General features: G+C 40.2%; 2 protein-coding genes across 3 annotated transcripts; both read right to left on the bottom strand.

Annotated features, from left to right (window-relative positions):
• Positions 1–218: 218 nt before the first annotated feature.
• LOC103242711 (C-C motif chemokine 7) lies at positions 219–2,302 on the bottom strand. Of its 2 annotated transcripts, none has more exons than XM_073005549.1 (3): positions 2,097–2,294; positions 1,196–1,315; positions 219–765 (listed from the first exon to the last, which is right to left on the bottom strand). In XM_073005549.1, exons 1-3 carry the CDS (start codon positions 2,200–2,202, stop codon positions 698–700), a joined length of 294 nt encoding a protein of 97 aa, XP_072861650.1. In that variant the 5' UTR covers positions 2,203–2,294; the 3' UTR covers positions 219–697. The 2 variants fall into 2 exon arrangements, with proteins under 2 accessions (XP_072861650.1, XP_072861651.1); XM_073005550.1 differs by having other exon boundaries at positions 550–800; positions 1,203–1,315; positions 2,097–2,302.
• Positions 2,303–15,210: 12,908 nt separating this feature from the next.
• Positions 15,211–17,118, bottom strand: LOC103242710 (C-C motif chemokine 2). The gene is made up of 3 exons (XM_008011009.3): positions 16,961–17,118; positions 16,072–16,189; positions 15,211–15,689 (listed from the first exon to the last, which is right to left on the bottom strand). The coding sequence occupies exons 1-3, from the start codon at positions 17,034–17,036 to the stop codon at positions 15,584–15,586; spliced, it is 300 nt and encodes a 99-aa protein (XP_008009200.2). The 5' UTR covers positions 17,037–17,118; the 3' UTR covers positions 15,211–15,583.
• Positions 17,119–17,458: the final 340 nt, after the last annotated feature.

Here is a 17,458-nt window from a genome sequence, read left to right as displayed (position 1 = left end):
GATTTGGAACTGAGGGGTGAGTTCATCTGGCCCCAGCCTGTGGCTGCCTCTCCCTTAAGATGCAGATAAGTCTGACCTGGGGGAAAGCCCAGAGTCCATTGTGTGCTCATTTCTCCACAATGTGAGCCCGACCTCTGCAACCGCGTCCTTCACCTTGTCACCCTGTTACCCCCACCAGCTTTCTTACTTTATCCTTTTAAAAAGCCATGAATGTCAGCTGTTATACAAAAATATATTTTATGTGAAAATTTGGGAGTCATACATATGCAAATGCGTAATTCTATAATAACACTATGCTTCCATAGGAGCATCCTATCTTAACAATTAAAACAAATCTTTGCATTGACTCTTGCAAGGACTTATACAATACCACCATGAGGTAGAGAAGGGAGGAGCATCCCACAGTTTTTAGAGGACTGAGATGACATATGCATCCAAGGCTTTACGTTCAAAATCCACCAAAATCCATGGAAGATTAAATTAAAATATTAATAACTTTTTTAAACTATGTAAGAAAAACCATGATTCACATTATTACATAAAGCTCATATTCCTTAGAATTAGAATTAAATAATCTCAGAATCACTCTGAGAAAGGACAGGGTATATAAATTATTTGTTTCTCAAGTCATGGCTTGGTTTTAGTTCAGTCATGAATGTTCAAAGCTTTGGAGTTTGGGTTTTCTTGTCCAGGTGCTTCATAAATTCCTGGACCCACTTCTGTGTAGGGTCAGCACAGATCTCCTTGTCCAGTTTGGTCTTGAAGCTGTGGAGGAGAAAGGAGATAGTTAGATGGAACACCTCGAGGGTTCAGCCTGGGAGTGTGACCAACGCGATGGGAAACCTGTCTAGCTCGTCAGTCTGGCTGATGGAGATGCCTCAGGGATGGAGGAGGAAGAAGGTAAACTAAAGGAAGGGGCCTCAGAGAAGCAGCTCTTTTTGCTAGCCCAAGTGAATCCCTCTTGGTTCCAGGATAAAGGAATTGAGGTCTGAAGTGATAGCTAGAAAGGGAGCTGAGAGTGAGAAGTCACTTTCTTTTCTTGAATTGTTTCCCACTGGAAAATGTCTGAGATAAGGTTAGAGATGCTGTTTGCATCACAGTATTTGATTCCAACTCATTTTGATACTAGTCCTATTCGCTGCCCAGGGAAGAACCTAGGACTGAGGTGTGAGGGGTGGGTGGTCATCATCCACACATGTTACAGCTTCCCGGGGACAGTGGCTGCTGGTGGTCCTTCTGTAGCTCTCCAGCCTCTGCTTCGGGATTTTCTTATTGATAAATCTGTAGCAGCAAGTAGTTGAAGTATTAATCCCATCTGCAATGAAACAACAAGAAGAAAAGGCCATTGAGGGTGTGTTCTGGGTCTTTCTGTTTGTAAAATAGGGAACGGTAAGAAGAAACAGTCAGAGAGAAAGGAGGTGGAGGCAGAAGCTGCCCATCCCAAGTCCAGTGTCTTTGCCCTTTGAGGCATTTCATAAACTCCCTTTCACTTTTGTGGACTATGAAATAGTGATGCACCATCACCAGTTGACAGGCGGAAGAGGAATTGATGACTACTCTGGGCATTGTTAGGAGGGGCTAATATAATAATCCAATTCCTTAGAGCAAGGGTACCCTAACTATGGATCCCCTTTTAGGCTCTGAGCATTCTATGCTTGGTCATGAGTTTCCCTGATACCTACCACCTCTGCAGAGCCGCTGTCTCTAGAAGCTGGGCTGAATGAAACACAGACCAGATTCTGGGTCTCCCAGTATCTGGAAACAGCCTGCACACTCATCCCCAGAAGCCCCCTGTCTTTGATCACCCTATCGCAAACTCTGCTGGAAGCAACTCGGGCAGTAATTGCACTGAGGGTGTTCCCAGAGCTGGAGTCCTGGAAGGAGCTGGATTTGGGGTTCACAGCTGAAATTCTAGTTCAGGCTGTACCCAGCAGCAGCTGTGTGGTTGGGCTCACCCCTTGTTCTTTTTCCGAGTTACCTTATCTTGGAAAAGTAGCTGTTAAAGTGAGACTGTGGGTAGCATGTCTTCTTGACTGGTCCATGATAACCCAGAGAAGGGGCAACGTGCTTCAAGGAGAAGGAGAGAGGGACCTTACCTGGCTGAGCGAGACCCTGGGGGCTGAAGGCAGCTGCTGCGAGCAGCAGATACAGAGGTGCTGCAGAGGTTTTCATGTTGGAGGGTGAGGGCATGGGCTTCCCCATGAGAACTGGAGATTTCTGGGTTGGTCTCAGCCCCTCTGCTCCTCTAGCAGCTCTGTCTCTGCCTTTTATAGGAAGCAGAGAGGATGAATCATAGGATGGAGTAATAAATCTGCTGAGTCAGTGCACTTCAGTGGGAGGATAGGAAATGAGAGTATGAGTCGAGAGTATGAGGTTAGCCTGTTTTTCAGCTAAGACGAGCAGTGGTAGGTGAGGTAGGGTCTATGTCCAGGCAGACTACAGTATGTAACTACGGCTATTACTAAGAGACCAGTTTCTCTGAAATGAGACACATTCCACAGAAGAAGGAAGGAATCAGGGATACCGAAGTCAAAGATATACAAGGGATATTATCCTTTTCCCTTTGGAGCAGCATCCCTAGGACATGAGTCCACAAAAAGACACTCAGACTTTGACTCAACTCCACAAAGGACTCAAAGATTCTTCACTGTCTTAAATCCTGGTGGCCTTCTAAAACCCAGAGAAAAGTAAAATAATAGAACATTAGCAGAAAAATAGAATTCAGTATTCTTAGAATAATAGTACCTAAAAGTAGTGTCTGTTTCAGTAATCTATTGCTGCATAACAATCTATCTGAAAACAGTGACTTAAAACAGTAACAATTTTCTGGGGTTTTTTTTTTTTTTTTTTTTTTTTTGCTCTTGAATATATCACAAGGTCTTCATTCAATGCCTGGGGTCTGGGCTGGGAGGACTTCAACAGCTGTCTCTCTCTCTCTCTGTCTCTCTCTCTCTCTCTCTGTCTCTGTGTGTGTGTGTGTGTGTGTGAGAGAGAGAGAGAGAGAGATCTTTCCAGTGGTCCCTCCACATGGTTAGATATTGTGCATGGTGGCTTAAGGACCCCAGGTGCAAGGGTTGGGAACATAGTCACACCTCTTAATGGGAGGAGTATAAAAGAATTTGAGGATATGTTTTAAAACCACTATTTGTTTTATAGGCTATCAGAACTGCACAGCATATAAAGATCTTAGAATACTGTGTTTCTAAAACATCCGATTAACTGTGAACATATTTTTCCAAGTAAAAGAATATAGGGAAGGCAAATTTATGGACAAAATCAGAGACCTTCAATTTGAATCAGAGACAAGAGACTTCTTGTCTTTCTTCCCACACACATATCTCGGGAATACAAAGAAACCACTAATCTAGCTCCTCATCTCACATACACATTACAAAGTCACCAACTAATCGCCTTTGATATCAGTGAAAAGGGGTTTGATGAGGGACCACGTGTGGGGTCCTCATGCCTGTAACTGGGCCATGCATCATGGACATGGAATGCAAAAGAGGAAGATTATTCAATGGGGAAATTGAGCATTATACAGCCTTGAATATTAATTTGGGAGCAATGCAAGGCTTTGATTCTGGTTTTAGCTTTATGTCATTTTATCTTACCCCTATGACTTTGCTCAGGCTACTCATTCCTTCAATTAGCTCTTTTTCAAATTGTTATTACTCCCAGCTCCAGAAATTGGTGAATAGTTGACCTACTTTCTATCTCCTTGTTTATGGAGTCTTCCCAGCTCACTCTAATGTAACACATTAGAACAGCATATTTTCTAACCCAGGGTGTATGTTCCATCCACTTGATGCTTCTACAAAGCAGAACCCTTTCCTTTGACTTTTCTTTCTTTTTCTTTTATTTTGGAAGACAACTATCATGGATAACCTGCTGAATGATCCACAAAGTTGGAGTAGAACATAGGGGTCCTGCCCAGAAATTACCTTTCCTGGATCTGTCTGGTCAGCAGCTCACGGAAGTACTCATGGGTTCCAGTTAGTTAAACCTTTCTCCTTCAGAAAATCCTTAAGTGAAGTGCCCCGAGATGTTCCTGCTTAAGATCCCAGAGAAAATGCCTGCTTATGTTTATGATGGAAAGGCCTGTACCTATCATCCACAAGACCTGGGAATGGTAAAAATAAGAGACTGTTGAATTGTTGCAGAATTTTGTAAAAACTATTAAATAATTTAAAGACAATATCAGCTGGTTGTAAAAATATGGCAAAATTAGAAACACTTATAAAACAACCAAATTATTGTACATTATCAACATCAGAAGATGTAAGCAGTTAATTTCCTTCCAGATTAAAAAATATATATTTTTAATCCTTAGTTACAAAAGAATGTCCTTCTTTGTCTCTAGTAACAATTTTTGTCTTAAAATTTATTTGTCTGATATTATTAACAGTATAGCCACTAGCTCTTTTTTGATTATCATTTCCATGGGGTGTCTTTTCCCATACCTTTACTTTCAAATTATCTGAGATTTCAAATTTACAACATGCGTCTTATAGATAGCATATAGTTGGTTTATTTTAAAAATTCGTTTACTCAACCTTTGCTTTTTAGTTGGGGGTTTTAATCCTTTTACGTTAGTGTAATTACTGATGAAGTAGGATTACCATCTGATATTTTCCCATTTTATATATTTATGTCTCTGTTGTTCCTCACTTTTTAGTTACTACTTTACTTTATGAACCATAAATATTTTCTACTGTACCATTGTATTTCCCATTTTTATTATATATGTTTGAGTTATTTTCTTAATGGCTACCCTGGGGACTATCATTAATATCATAATTTATAACGACCTATTTCAGATTAATATTTTCATTTCAATAGTGTATAAAACTTGATCCTATATAGCTCCATCCCAGTCCTCATCTTAACATTGTTATGGTCACAAATTACACCTTTATACATTGTGTGCCCCTAAATAGAGATTTATAACTAGTGCTTTATGTATGTGCCTTTTAAATAAGATACAAGAAAAAAAATAATTTTAAACAAACAAAACTATTTATACTCTCTTTTATATTTACTTATGTAGTTACTTTCACCAATGCTCTTTATTTCTTTGAATTACTTTTGCTTCAGCCTGAAGAACTCCCTTTAGTATTTTTTGGAAGGCTGAAATGTCTTCGTTTCTTATTTACTTCTGAAAAGGGTAGCTTATCTAGAATTGTTGATTGATTTTTTCTTTCACTATTTTTAATATGGCATGCCACTACATTCCCATGTTTGTAATTACATTATTCAAAACAGTCAAGTTATAAAAACAACATAAGTGTCCATCAATAGATGAATGGATAAAGAATATATGGTATATACACACGATGGGATATTATTCAGCCTTAAAAAGAAGGAATCTTTCCATTTGTGGCAAAGTGGATGAAACTTGAGGACATTATGCTAAGTGAAATTAGTCAGTTGCAAAGGGACAAATATTGAATGATTCCACTTATATGAGGTACGTAAAATAGTCAGACTCATAGAAGCAGAAAATAGAACAGTGGTCACCAGGGGCCAGGAGGTAACCACTCTTCTATTTTGTTATGTGTACCATAGACGATAGACTTTATAGGGTGCTACTCAGGTATCAACTCTTTTGACTAGTGAGGGCGGCCCAAAGAGATGTCTTGGAGAGCATTGTGAGGGTTTGCTTTGAGTTTGAGTTCATGGTGCTGTGACTGGAATGCAATGTTTGCCATGAGCACAGATTCAGGTAATGGTCCCATGTATACCTTACATTTGTCAGGTGTTAATTTGATAGGCTGAGGTTTCCTTTGAGCCACATTGTTCTATGTTATCTGAATATGGACCAAAATGTCTCAGGAAATAGGAGGCAGAGAAAGGCATTTGCTGTTCAGTTCCAGGAGAGGCAGCTGAACGACATGCTTAAGAAATGGTTGCCTGCATCATTGCCTGGTTTTCCTGCATAACCATGGTCAAACTACTTATTCTGTCTGTTTTTCAGTTTCCACATCTGTAACAGTAGAGACAATAAAAGTAACTTCTTTTCTTGGTTGTTGTGAAGAATGAGTTAATAAATGAAAAGTTAAATGAAAATAATCAGAATGCAGTTAGCGCTCAGTAAGTGCTAGCTGTCATTATTATTAACATTAGGAAATAAGGATGGGTAGTGGATGAAGAGATACTAGGGAGGGACTCAGACTGATACTAATAGCTTCCTGAACAAGTTGTTCCTAAATCTGTCTTCTTTTTTCAAAACTGAGACATTGAAAGGGGGATTGACTTTCAGGAAATACTGCATTGGATATAAGGAAAGGAGATGAGTATCTTAGAAAGAAGGGACCTAGGTAAAGTCCTAGAAGTCCTGCAAGAACTTGAGATGAGATTTATTCTGGGTTTCAGTGGGATTTTGGTCATTCAGCCCAGTGAGGACATTCTCTGTGTGCAACCAGTAATTTAGCTTTGCCCTATTGGATGTAAGCAGAAGTCACATACATCATCTCTGAGCGGAAGTTAATATTCTCATGAATTCCTCCACCATCCCGCAACTATGAGGATGACATGACTCAAATGAGGTTGCCCCTTTGACTCAGATGCCATACTGCATAAGATATATAGAGCAGAGACACAGCAAAGTTTACCAGACGTGAAGAAAATATGAGGTTAGTGTCAGGGGGAGCTGAGCCAGGAATATAAGGAAACTCTCTGTATTATTTTTGCAACTTTTTTGTAAGCCTAAAATTTGTTCAGAATAAAAAGTTAAAAACACGATATAACAAAACTTATGTAGTGCAGAGAAAGCAATGCTAAGAAGGAAGTGTATAGCTGTAAGTGCTTACATTAAAAAATAAGAAAGATCTGAAATCAACAAACTAACTTTATACCTTCAGGAACCTAGAAAAAGAACAAACTAAACCCAAAGCTAGCAGAAAGAAAAAAATAATAGAGACTGGAGCAGTGATAAACGAAACAGAAGAAAAAAATCAACAACACTAAGAATTGTTGTTTTGAAAAGATCAACAAAAATGGCAAATCCTTAGCTAGATTAAGTAAGAAGAAAAGAGAGAAGACTCAACTAAAATCACAAATGAAAATCACAAATGAAAGATGTGATTACATCTTTCATTGATGTAATCACAATTGATGCCCCAGAAATAAAAAGGATTATTAGAGAATACTATGAATAATTCTATGCCAACTGATTGAATAACCTGTAATAAATGGATAAATTCCTAGAAACACATGGTTATTAAGAAACAGAAAATATGACAGACTTACAACTAGTAAAAAGATTATAACAGTAATTGAAAATCTCTCAAGCAAGAAAAGTTCAAGATCAGACGGCTTCTCTAGAGAATTCTACCACATATTTAAGGAAGATTTAATACCAATACTCCTCAAGCTCTTCCAAGATATTGAAGAGAAGGAAACACTTCCAAACTTACTATATAAGGCCGGGATTACCCTGATACCAAAGTTGAACAAAGACACTGCAAGAAAGGAAAACTACCAGCAAATATCCCTGATGAATATTAATGCAAAAATCCTCAACAAAACACTAGCAAGCCGAATCCAAAAGCATATTAAAAGGATTATATACTATCACTAAGTAGGATTTATTTCTGGAATGGAAGGATAATTCAACATACAAAAACCAATCAATGAAATATGCCACATTAACAGAATGAAGAACAAAAATTACATTATAATCTCAATTCATGACAAAAAAGCATTTGACAAAATTCGATGTCTTTTCATGATAAGAATACTCAACAAACTAGGAAAATAGTGTGGAAATAGAAACCACCTCAACTTAGTAAAGTCCATGTATGAAAAGCCCACAGTTAAAATCATACGCAGTAGAAAAAGACTGAATGCATTTTCTTGCTTTTGTCGTTTCTGCTAAATATAGTACTGGAATGGGACCCATCTGAACCAAACAAGAAAAAAAAGTCATCAAAATTGGAAAGGAAGAAGTAAAATTATCTCTTTCCAGAAGATATGACTTTATGTGTAGAAAACCCTGAAAATTTCACACATGCAAAATAACTGTTACAACTAATAAAGGAATTCAGCAAAGTACAAATACAACACAACAAATCAACACACAAAAATCAGACATTTTATATACATGAACAATAAACAGTTTGAAAAGAAAATTAATAAAACAATTCCATTTACAATAGCATTGAAAAGAATAAAATATTAGGGATTAACCAATATTTAGAAGTAAAAACTTAACAACAAAAACTACAAAACATTGCCCAAAATTAAAAAAGATACAAATAAATGAGAAGACATCCTAGGTTTATGAATTGGAAGAATTAATATTGTTAATATTGACAGCTTAACAATGCTACTTAAGTATTATCTACAGATTTAATGGAATCCTATCAGAATCCCAGTGGTATTTTTGCAGAAATAGAAAAATCCATCTTAAAATTCACATAGAATATCAAATCATTCCAAATAGTAAAAAACAATTTTGAAAAAGAGAAACAAACTTGAAGGTCTCATCTTGTCAATTTCAAAACATATTACAAAGATATAGTAATCAAAATAATGCGTTATTGGCATAAAGACAGACATATAGACCAATAGAGTAGAATAGAGAGCCCAGAAATAAAATCTCTTGTATATGGTCAAATGATCTTTGACAAGGATATCAAGACCACTCAGTAAGGAAAGGTCAGTCTCCTAAACAGATGATACTGGGAAAACTAGATATCCAAATGAAAAGATTAAAGCTGGACCCTTGCTGGGTGTGGTGGTTCACACCTGTAATCCTAGCATTTTGGGAGGCCGAGGGGGGTGGATCAACTGAGGTCTGGAGTTCAAGACCAGTCTGACCAACATGGAGAAACCCCATCTCTACTAAAAATACAGAATTAGCCGGGGTGGTGGCGCATGCCTGTAATCCCAGCTACTCAGGAGGTTGAGGCAGGAGAATCACTTGAATCCGGGAGACAGAGGTTGCAGTGAGCCAAGATCATGTCATTGCACTCCAGCCTAGGCAACAAGAGCGAAACTCTGTCTCCAAAAAAAAAAAAAAAAAAAAAAAAAAAGCTGGAGCCTTATATTATATCATATACAAAATTCAACTTAAAATGGATGAAAGACCTAAATGCAAGATGTAAAATTATAAACCCCCTAGAACAAAATAGGGAGAAATCTTTATGATATTGGATTTGACAATTTTTTTGAAATGGAGTTTCACTCTTTTTGCCCAGACTGGAGTGCGATGGCACGATCTTGGCTCACTGCAACCTCTGCTTCCCAGGTTCAAGTGACTCTCCCCCCTCAGCCTCCCAAGTAGCTGGGGTTACAGGTATGCACCACCATGCCTGGCTAATTTTGTATTTTTAGTGGAAACGGGGCTTCACCATGTTGGCCAGGCTGGTCTCGAACTCCTGACCTCAAGTGATCTGCCTGCCTCAGCCTCCAATAGTGCTGGGATTACAAGCGTGAGCCACCGCGCCCAGCTGGTTTTTTTTTTGATATAACATCAAAAGCACAGGCAACCAAAGCAAAAATAGATAAATGGAATTACATCAAAAAAGTGTTTACTTTTGTGTATTGAAGGGCATAATGAGCAGAATGATAAGTCAATCTATGAAATGAGAGAAAATATTCACAAGTCATGTAACTGATAAGGGGTTAACATTAGAATATATAAAGAATTCCAGGTTGGGCACAGTGGCTGACGCCTGTAATCTCAACACTTTGGGAGGCTGATTCAGGCAGATCACTTGAGGCTAGGAGTTAGAGACCTGCCTGGCCAAAGTAGTGAAACCCAGTCTCTACTAAAAATCAAAAAATTAGCTGGGTATGATGGTGCATGCCTATAACCTCAGCTACACAGAAGGCTGAGGTATGAACCCGGCAGGTAGAGGTTGCAGTGAGCTGAGATCACACCACTGCACTCCATCCTGGGCAACAAAGTGAAACTCTTTCTCAAAAGAAAAAAAAGAACTTCTACAGCACCAACAATAAAAAACAAATAACCCAGTTAAAAATAGGCAAAGGATTTCAATATACATTTTCCAAAGATGATATACAAATGACCAATATGCATCTGAAAAGATATTCAATATCACTAATACTAGAAACATGCAAATCAAAACCATAGGGAGATATCACCTCACCTCCATTAGGATGGCTAGTATCAAAAAGACAGAAAATAACAAGCGAAGACAAGGATGTGAAAAAACTGGAACCTTTGTTTACTGTTAGTGGGAATGTAAAATGGTGCAGCTACTATGGAAACAATATGGTAGATCTTTTAAAAAATAAAAATAGGATTACCAAATGATGCAGCAATCCCACTTGTGGGTATAGATCCAAAGGAACTGAAAGCAGAATCTGGAAGAGACATTTGCATATCCACATTCAGAACAGCATCATGCACAATAACCACGAGATGGAAACAATCCAGCTGTCCATCACTGAATGAATGGATAAACACAATGTGGTATATACATGCAATGGAATAGTATTCAACCTTAAAAAGTAAGGGAATGTTGACACATGCCTTAACTAGATGAATGAACCTTGAGAACATTGTGCTAAATAAAATAACCATTCACCAAAGGACACATATTGTGTAAGTGAAATTCATAGAAGAAGAAAGTAGAATGGTGGTTGCCAGGGGCTGGGCAGCGGAGGAAATGAGCAGGTATTGTTTAATGGGCATGCAGTTTCAGTTTTACAAGATGAAAACATTCTGGAAATCTGTTCTACAACAATGTTAAGTATATTAACGTTAACAATACTGAAGTATGCACTTAAAAATGGTAAATATGATACATTTCATGGTATGTGTTTTTTAACCAAAATTTTTCAAAATTAAAAACTTTAGAAGAGAGATAATGATGTCTTATGGAAATGAATTTTATAGCCTCCAAATGAAACATTGACAGTACTGTTTTAAAATGAACAATTTATCTGGTCAATTTAAACACTCATTTAGAAGGTGGAATAGGAAGAAGATGCTTAAAATAAACATTCTCATTGGACAAGGAAGTCTGGGAGACACCCAGCAATGACCGATTTGTAGCAATTCTGATATACTGCTTGGTAGACATCAAAAGGGCCTCTTACTGGAACAGGAACAGGGGCTCTGATCTCACTTGCAGGAAGGGCTTCCTTGTCCAGGTCCCCAGATCCACCTTCTGTGAGGCCCTTGCTTGTCCATTTCTTCTCCTTGGCCACACTGTACTTGGAGCTCAGTGGACATGCCCTCATTCAGTGGCCATCATGGCTTGTTTCTACCTCATGGAAGATTCAGAAGTTGTTTTATAAATAGAATAGTCAAAGGCTTTTTCAGTCTTGGCTTCTGATTTTCCTGGCAACATAATTTTCTCAAAAAATTACTAGCACTGTTCCAATCTACCAGTAAAGACATGTAAAATCTCTTTCTACTCGTAGAGGTTGGCATATCTCTGTGCTTCCTCCACACCCGACCCATAACTGTCTTTTAGGATCAGGGTCCCAGGCTAGAATGGGAATGCCACATTGTTAACCCACTCTCTTCCTGAAGCCACTCTGTCCAACTGAAAGGTTTTATGGATATTTTGTTGTTCAAATCATTTTTAAAAATTCCATCCCACTACCTGGGATGGTGAAACAGATGTATTTAAAACTTTACAATATCCTAAATGTCTGGACTCTATGCTCCCTTTTGTTCCTGATTGGAAATTGGTCAAGGCTAGGTCAGAACAGAGGACACTATGAAAACCCAAGTCAAAGGTTACCAGGACTGGCTGTCAGCTCTAATGACCTGAATATGAGAGAACTGAGGAGCACATGGCATCAAACTCATCTGTGCACCAGTATCCATCTTCTAAGGAACTCGTAAAATACACCAATGGGAAGAGGAACCTTTCCCCCATTGTAACATTCTAAATCAGAATCTTTGAGGATGTCATGATGTTTTGGAAAGACCTCAGGTGACTCTAATGTACCTTAGGTCACTTAGGAAGCATTTAATGCACAAATTAAATCCACAGCCTATGAACCCACAGATAAAAGGTGACTTGCAAAAGTTTACCTGACAATCTAGTTACCAAACCAGATACAGATCTCAAAGCCCAGGTCATAGTGTCCAACTACCTATTGTAAATCTTCACCTGGCTCCTGGCTGTGATTGTCTCAGTAGTGTCCCCCTCCCAAAGATGCTCACATCCTTGTGGCCAGGCGAGGTGGCTCACACCTGTAATCCCAGCACCTTGGGAGTCTGAGGCAGGTGGATTACCTGAGACCAGCCTGGCCAGCACGGTAAAACCTCATCTGTACTAAAAATACAAAAATTAGCCAGATGCGGTGGTGCACACCTGTAATCCCAGTTACTTGGGAGGCTGAGGCAGGAGAATCATTTGAACCCAGGAGGCAGATGTTGCAGTGAGCTGAGATTGTGCTACTGCACTCCAGCCTGGGCAATAGAGCGAGACTCCATTTCCAAAAAAATAAAAGCCTCCATCCTAATCAAATCCCTATGCTCTATAAGTATGCTACCTGACATAGCAAAATAAATTTTATAAATGTGATTAAGAATCTTGAGATGAAGATGTTATCCTGGATTATCCAGATGGGCTCAGCATAATCACAATATAATCACCTTTTATGATGAAGGCAGGAAGGTCAGAGTCAGAGACAAGATGTGACTATGAAAGAAAAGGAGTGAGAGAGAGAGAGAGAAAGGTTTTGAAGATACAGGAAGAGACATGAGTTGAGGAATTCAGGTAGCCTCTAGCAGTTGGAAAAAGGCAAGAAAATGGATTCTCCCCTAGAACCTCTGGAAGGAATGAATATAGCCCTATGGACCCATTATCACTTCTGACCTCCAGAACTATAAGACAATGTATTTTTGTTGTGTTAAGCCATTGAGCTTATGGTAATTTGTTATAGTAACAGTAAGAAACTTATACAGATTTTGGTACCTGGAAATACGGTGCTTCTGTAACTAACACCTACAGATGTGGACATGGCTTTGGATCTGAATAACAAACAGAAACTGGGAGAATTTTGAGCATGACATAAAAACCATAGATTTCCTGGAACTAACTGTTGACAGCAACAGGAAAGGAATGCATTGCACTTGGCACTCTCTTCTAAAACAGAGTCTCACCACTGCCAATGCCCTGTGTTCAGTTTCATCATGCAAGGAGCAAGGAATTCCATGCTTAGGTGGAAAAGAGTATGAGTCAAGATTTCCTGAAAATGAAGAGATGTGACCCGCAAGGGGAATGTAAGCAGATTAATTTGGGGTTTGAGCACGTGGATCCCCACTTTGTCTGCCTCCTCTCCTTCCAGACTGTCTGCATCAAATCTGCCTGGCGTCACAGGGCTGCTGCTCAGAAACCATATGATGAGGTCTCATTTGTTTGCATTCTATTCTCTTTTCGCCTCTTGGCATCTACTGCAATTTGAGATTTCACTCCTGATTGATGATCAAGGCCAGGGAATGTAGGGGTAGAGGAGAGGCAGGGAAGGCTGCTTGACCTGGAGTGAGGGTCAGTGAGTTTTCTAAATAGCTGTCAATAAATTGTCTACTGACTGATGTATCAGGGTACTTGGAGCTTTGAAGGGATTCCATAGTCTGATTCAGGGACCCTGGACTGGCCCAGGAATGTAGAAGCAGAATCCCCTCTCTCCGTCTGCAACTCCAGTTAGTAGAAGTGGAAGTTTTCCAAGAGATGTGCTCCCAGATCCGGAAGGGAACCTAACTTCCTCTAGGTTCCTATTTGTAACAAATTATCATCCCTGTGTTATCGGTGTAGGCTCAGAATATCTGACCTGTCCTGGCTGACAAAGCGAGTCAGTGCTGGATCTGTGGTGAGAACCTGAGTGTGCTTCTTGCCAGTCAAAGTTGTCCCCAGCACCTCATGCTGCCAAAAGCACTGCCTGCTCTAGCTTGACACAGTGGTCATTTCCCCACCAGATTGGGAAATTGACAACCGTGCAGTTTATTCAATAGAGTAAGACATCTGCTTTCCTGAGTGTTGGGATGGTGTGGGTGCCCAAACAGGCCAAATGCTTCACAGTTGGGACAAATATCATGCAAAGGAGTAAACACATTAAATGGATATTTAGGAAAAGGAGGCTCATCTGTTTAAATGGATGATTCCAGGCTCCTGAGATTGGGATGGGGGGATAGTAATGGAGGGAAACACATTCTGGTTTTAGGGAAGCTGCCGCCTTAAAATGTGGTTTGAAGATGAGGTTTTCGTATCTGAAGTCACAGATCTTTCTCCTCCATTTACAACATGCAGCATTTCACCCTGCATAGTTCATTATTCTCCAATGCTGCCTCTTGGGCTCCATATTTAGGCCTTCATCATCTCTTGCTTGAACCATGGCAATAGCTTCTCACTAGTCCCTATTTCTCTGTGTATGTGTAAAATCAGCAAGTTATATTTCCTGAAACTTATCTCTGAATCTCTAAACATGGCACATCCCTCCTCATTGGACTGAAGATTCTCAAAGTTTCCTTTAAACCTACAAAGTTGAGTACTAACTCTTCACCCTAACATTCAAATCCCTTGACTCAACCTTCCTTTCTAAATTGTCATCCCTTGACGTTGGTATGGGCCCAAATTCCCATCTGATTCATTGGTGTTCTCCCTCCTTGATGTATACATCATCACCATTTCTACCTCCAGGTATTTGCTCCCACTCTTCTTTTTCCTTTCTTAATGATCCTATAATTTTTCTGGAAAAGCCTTATTCATTCATAAAGAATGAGTTCAAGTCTCATCATCTCTATGAAACTTCAATCTAATCATCTTATCTATGGTGATTAAGTCTTTCTTTATTTCCTAATATTGACAGTGTCTGTATTACTCCAGGTTGGGGGATTAATTGGAGAGGTACAGATTGAGAGTGGGTAGCTCAGTTAGCAGGCAGTTGTGATATGTTATGGGAAGAATTGCATGCAGGGGTCTGGGTCTGTGAGAAAAGGAATGGGGGTTGGGCTCTTGCTAAATGGGTGACCAGGGTCATTGGGATCTGGGCAGTTGATGTTGAAGACTGGAAGGGTGATGTTTTAATGCCTAACTGGCCTGACATAAAGATTCTTTTATGGATGCTCAGAGGAGACCACCCAGTGGAGAAGACCGGGGCCAATCCACATTCCTACTCCTTCAAAATGTGAGCCCCACCCTCTGAAATCATGTTGCTTTGTCGCCACCAAGCTCATACTCTCAGCTTTGTAATTTCCTTCAAGAAAACACTGGAAGCCAGGTTTTGTACAAAAATATATTTATTTTGTGTAATAGTTACATAATATTCATTTCCACAATAATATTTTAGCAATGCATTGGAATGTTAAAACAAAAATTCTTTGTATTAATGATTCTTGCAAAGACCCTCAAAACATCCCAGGGATAGAACTGTGGTTCAAGAGGAAAAACAATTTCCCTAAGTCTCCGTATCTAGAAAACACTAGTACTACGAAAGAGAAAATAAAAACATCAATAACTTAAATAAGATTAACATTACTTAAGGCATAATGTTTCATATCAACAAACAAAATTCATTATAATAAAATAAAACAGGGGAAAACTAGGGGGAAATAAATTAGCTGCAGATGCTTGGGTTATGGAGTGAGTGTTCAAGGCTTTGGAGTTTGGATTTGCTTGTCCAGGTGGTCCATGGAATCCTGAACCCACTTCTGCTTGGGGTCAGCACAGATCTCCTTGGCCACAATGGTCTTGAAGCTGTGGGGAGGGAGGACAGAGTTAGATGAAGTTCCTCTGCAATTTTGGCCTAGAATTGCATCCCATTCTGCACCAATGGGCTGCCATGGGAACCAGAGGAGGAAGGCAGGTGGAAGGAGAGAACCCAGGGCAAACTGCTCCTATAGGTGTCCAGGTGGAGCCATCCTGACTTCAAACTAAAGAAATTGGGGTGTTCTGAATAGCCACCCAGGTGGAGAGTGATGTTGGGGTTCACTTTTTCCCTTGGTGCCTCAGTTTTCTCATTGGGAACCTTTGTATATTAAGGTAAACAGTGCACTCTCTGACTCTCGGTTTATGAGGCTTGTCCCTTGCTCCCCAAGGAAGAACCTCAGGCCAGGGAAGGTTAGTGTGCTGAACTCACATCACAGCTTCTTTGGGACACTTGCTGCTGGTGATTCTTCTATAGCTCGCCAGCCTCTGCACTGAGATCTTCCTATTGGTGAAGTTATAGCAGCAAGTGACGGGGGCATTGATTGCATCTGAAAAATAAACCACAAAGAAAAAGCATTTTAGGATGAACTGGATTATTCTGATCTTAAGAGCAGAAAAGAGTCCTGAGGAAAAAGCAAAAGGAAGGCAGGAGAAGAGAAAGAGCTCATTAAATCCCAGTGCTTCTGCCTATACCTCAGAGCTAGAATGTGATCTTTGACCCAATGACTCAGTTTCCTATGATGTAAAACGGGTATATAACATTGATAATGGACAGAGAGGAGGGGTTGTTAAAGCCAGATAATACCTACAAGTGCCATTAAGACGGACCAATAATCCAGATGATCAGCACCAGGGAAGAACAGCTGGGGAGCACCGCCATGAGTCTCCTTTTAGGCTCTGAATAGTCTATACCCTGTCATGAGTTTCCCTGATACTGTCTCTGGAAGCTAAGGTGAATGAAGCACAGACCAGATTCTGGGTCTTCAGCGTGTCTGGAAACAGCCTATACACCCACCCTCTCTTTGATTACCCTGATCCCCAAACTCTGCTGGAAGCAGCTGGGAGAGTAACTGTGCTGAGTGTGTCCCAGAGATGGAATCCTGGAAGGAGCTGGATTTGGGGTTCACAGCTGGAATTCTAGTTCAGGCTCTGCCCAGCAGCAGCTGTGTGGTTGGCCTCACCCCTTGTCCTTTTCTGAGTGACCTTATCTTGGAAAAGTAGCATTAAAGCAAGACTGTGGGTACCACGTCTGCTTGGATGGTCCATGATAACTCAGAGAGAGGACAATGTGGTTCAAGGAGAAGAAGAGGGGGCCTTACCTGGCTGAGCGAGCCCCTGCGGGCTGAAGGTGGCTGCTATGAGCAGCAGGCACAGAAGTGCTGCAGAGACTTTCATGCTGGAGGTGAGGGTGCAAGCTTCAGTTTGAGAACTGGATGTTTCTGGGTTAGTCTCAGCCTCTCTGTTCCTCTGGCTGCTGTCTCTGCCTTTTATTGAAAACAGGCAGAGGGAGAGAGAGGGTGGAGTCAAGCAGGAGGAGGGATCTTCCATGAATAATAAGTGGGCTGTTAAATCTGCTGAGCAAATGCAGCGTCCTGGGGATTTCCAGGAAGTAGGAAAGGGAAGCAGTGGGTCAGGACGAGACACTTTTTCCATTCACTGCTGAGACCAAATGAGCAAATGGGGAGGATGGGGTGCCATTAAGCCCAGACTGACCACAGATGTGAACTAAGAGGGCTATTTTTAAGGATTCCGCTTTCTCTGAAGTGAAAACTGCAGAAAAGGAAGGAAGTGAGGAAACTAGATGAAAGCATGTCAGG

This window comes from Chlorocebus sabaeus, chromosome 16 (assembly GCF_047675955.1).
Source record: "Chlorocebus sabaeus isolate Y175 chromosome 16, mChlSab1.0.hap1, whole genome shotgun sequence".
Lineage (NCBI taxonomy): Eukaryota > Metazoa > Chordata > Mammalia > Primates > Cercopithecidae > Chlorocebus > Chlorocebus sabaeus.
The sequence above is the reverse complement of the archived record's forward strand: the minus strand, read 5'-3'. Positions and strand labels throughout refer to the sequence as shown.

What these genes read in the sequence shown, in the direction of transcription:
- LOC103242711 (XM_073005550.1), bottom strand. Translation starts at nt 2,202, where the DNA reads ATGGGGAAGCCCATGCCCTCACCCTCCAACATGAAAACCTCTGCAGCA. An exon ending in CCAGGGTCTCGCTCAGCCAG is followed by an intron (nt 1,316 to 2,096) that starts GTAAGGTCCCTC and finishes GTTTCATTGCAG; the next exon opens with ATGGGATTAATACTTCAACT. An exon ending in GCCACTGTCCCCGGGAAGCT is followed by an intron (nt 801 to 1,202) that starts GTAACATGTGTG and finishes TGAACCCTCGAG; the next exon opens with GTGTTCCATCTAACTATCTC.
- LOC103242710 (XM_008011009.3), bottom strand. Translation starts at nt 17,036, where the DNA reads ATGAAAGTCTCTGCAGCACTTCTGTGCCTGCTGCTCATAGCAGCCACC. An exon ending in GCAGGGGCTCGCTCAGCCAG is followed by an intron (nt 16,190 to 16,960) that starts GTAAGGCCCCCT and finishes TTTATTTTTCAG; the next exon opens with ATGCAATCAATGCCCCCGTC. An exon ending in TGTCCCAAAGAAGCTGTGAT is followed by an intron (nt 15,690 to 16,071) that starts GTGAGTTCAGCA and finishes CCCTCCCCACAG; the next exon opens with CTTCAAGACCATTGTGGCCA.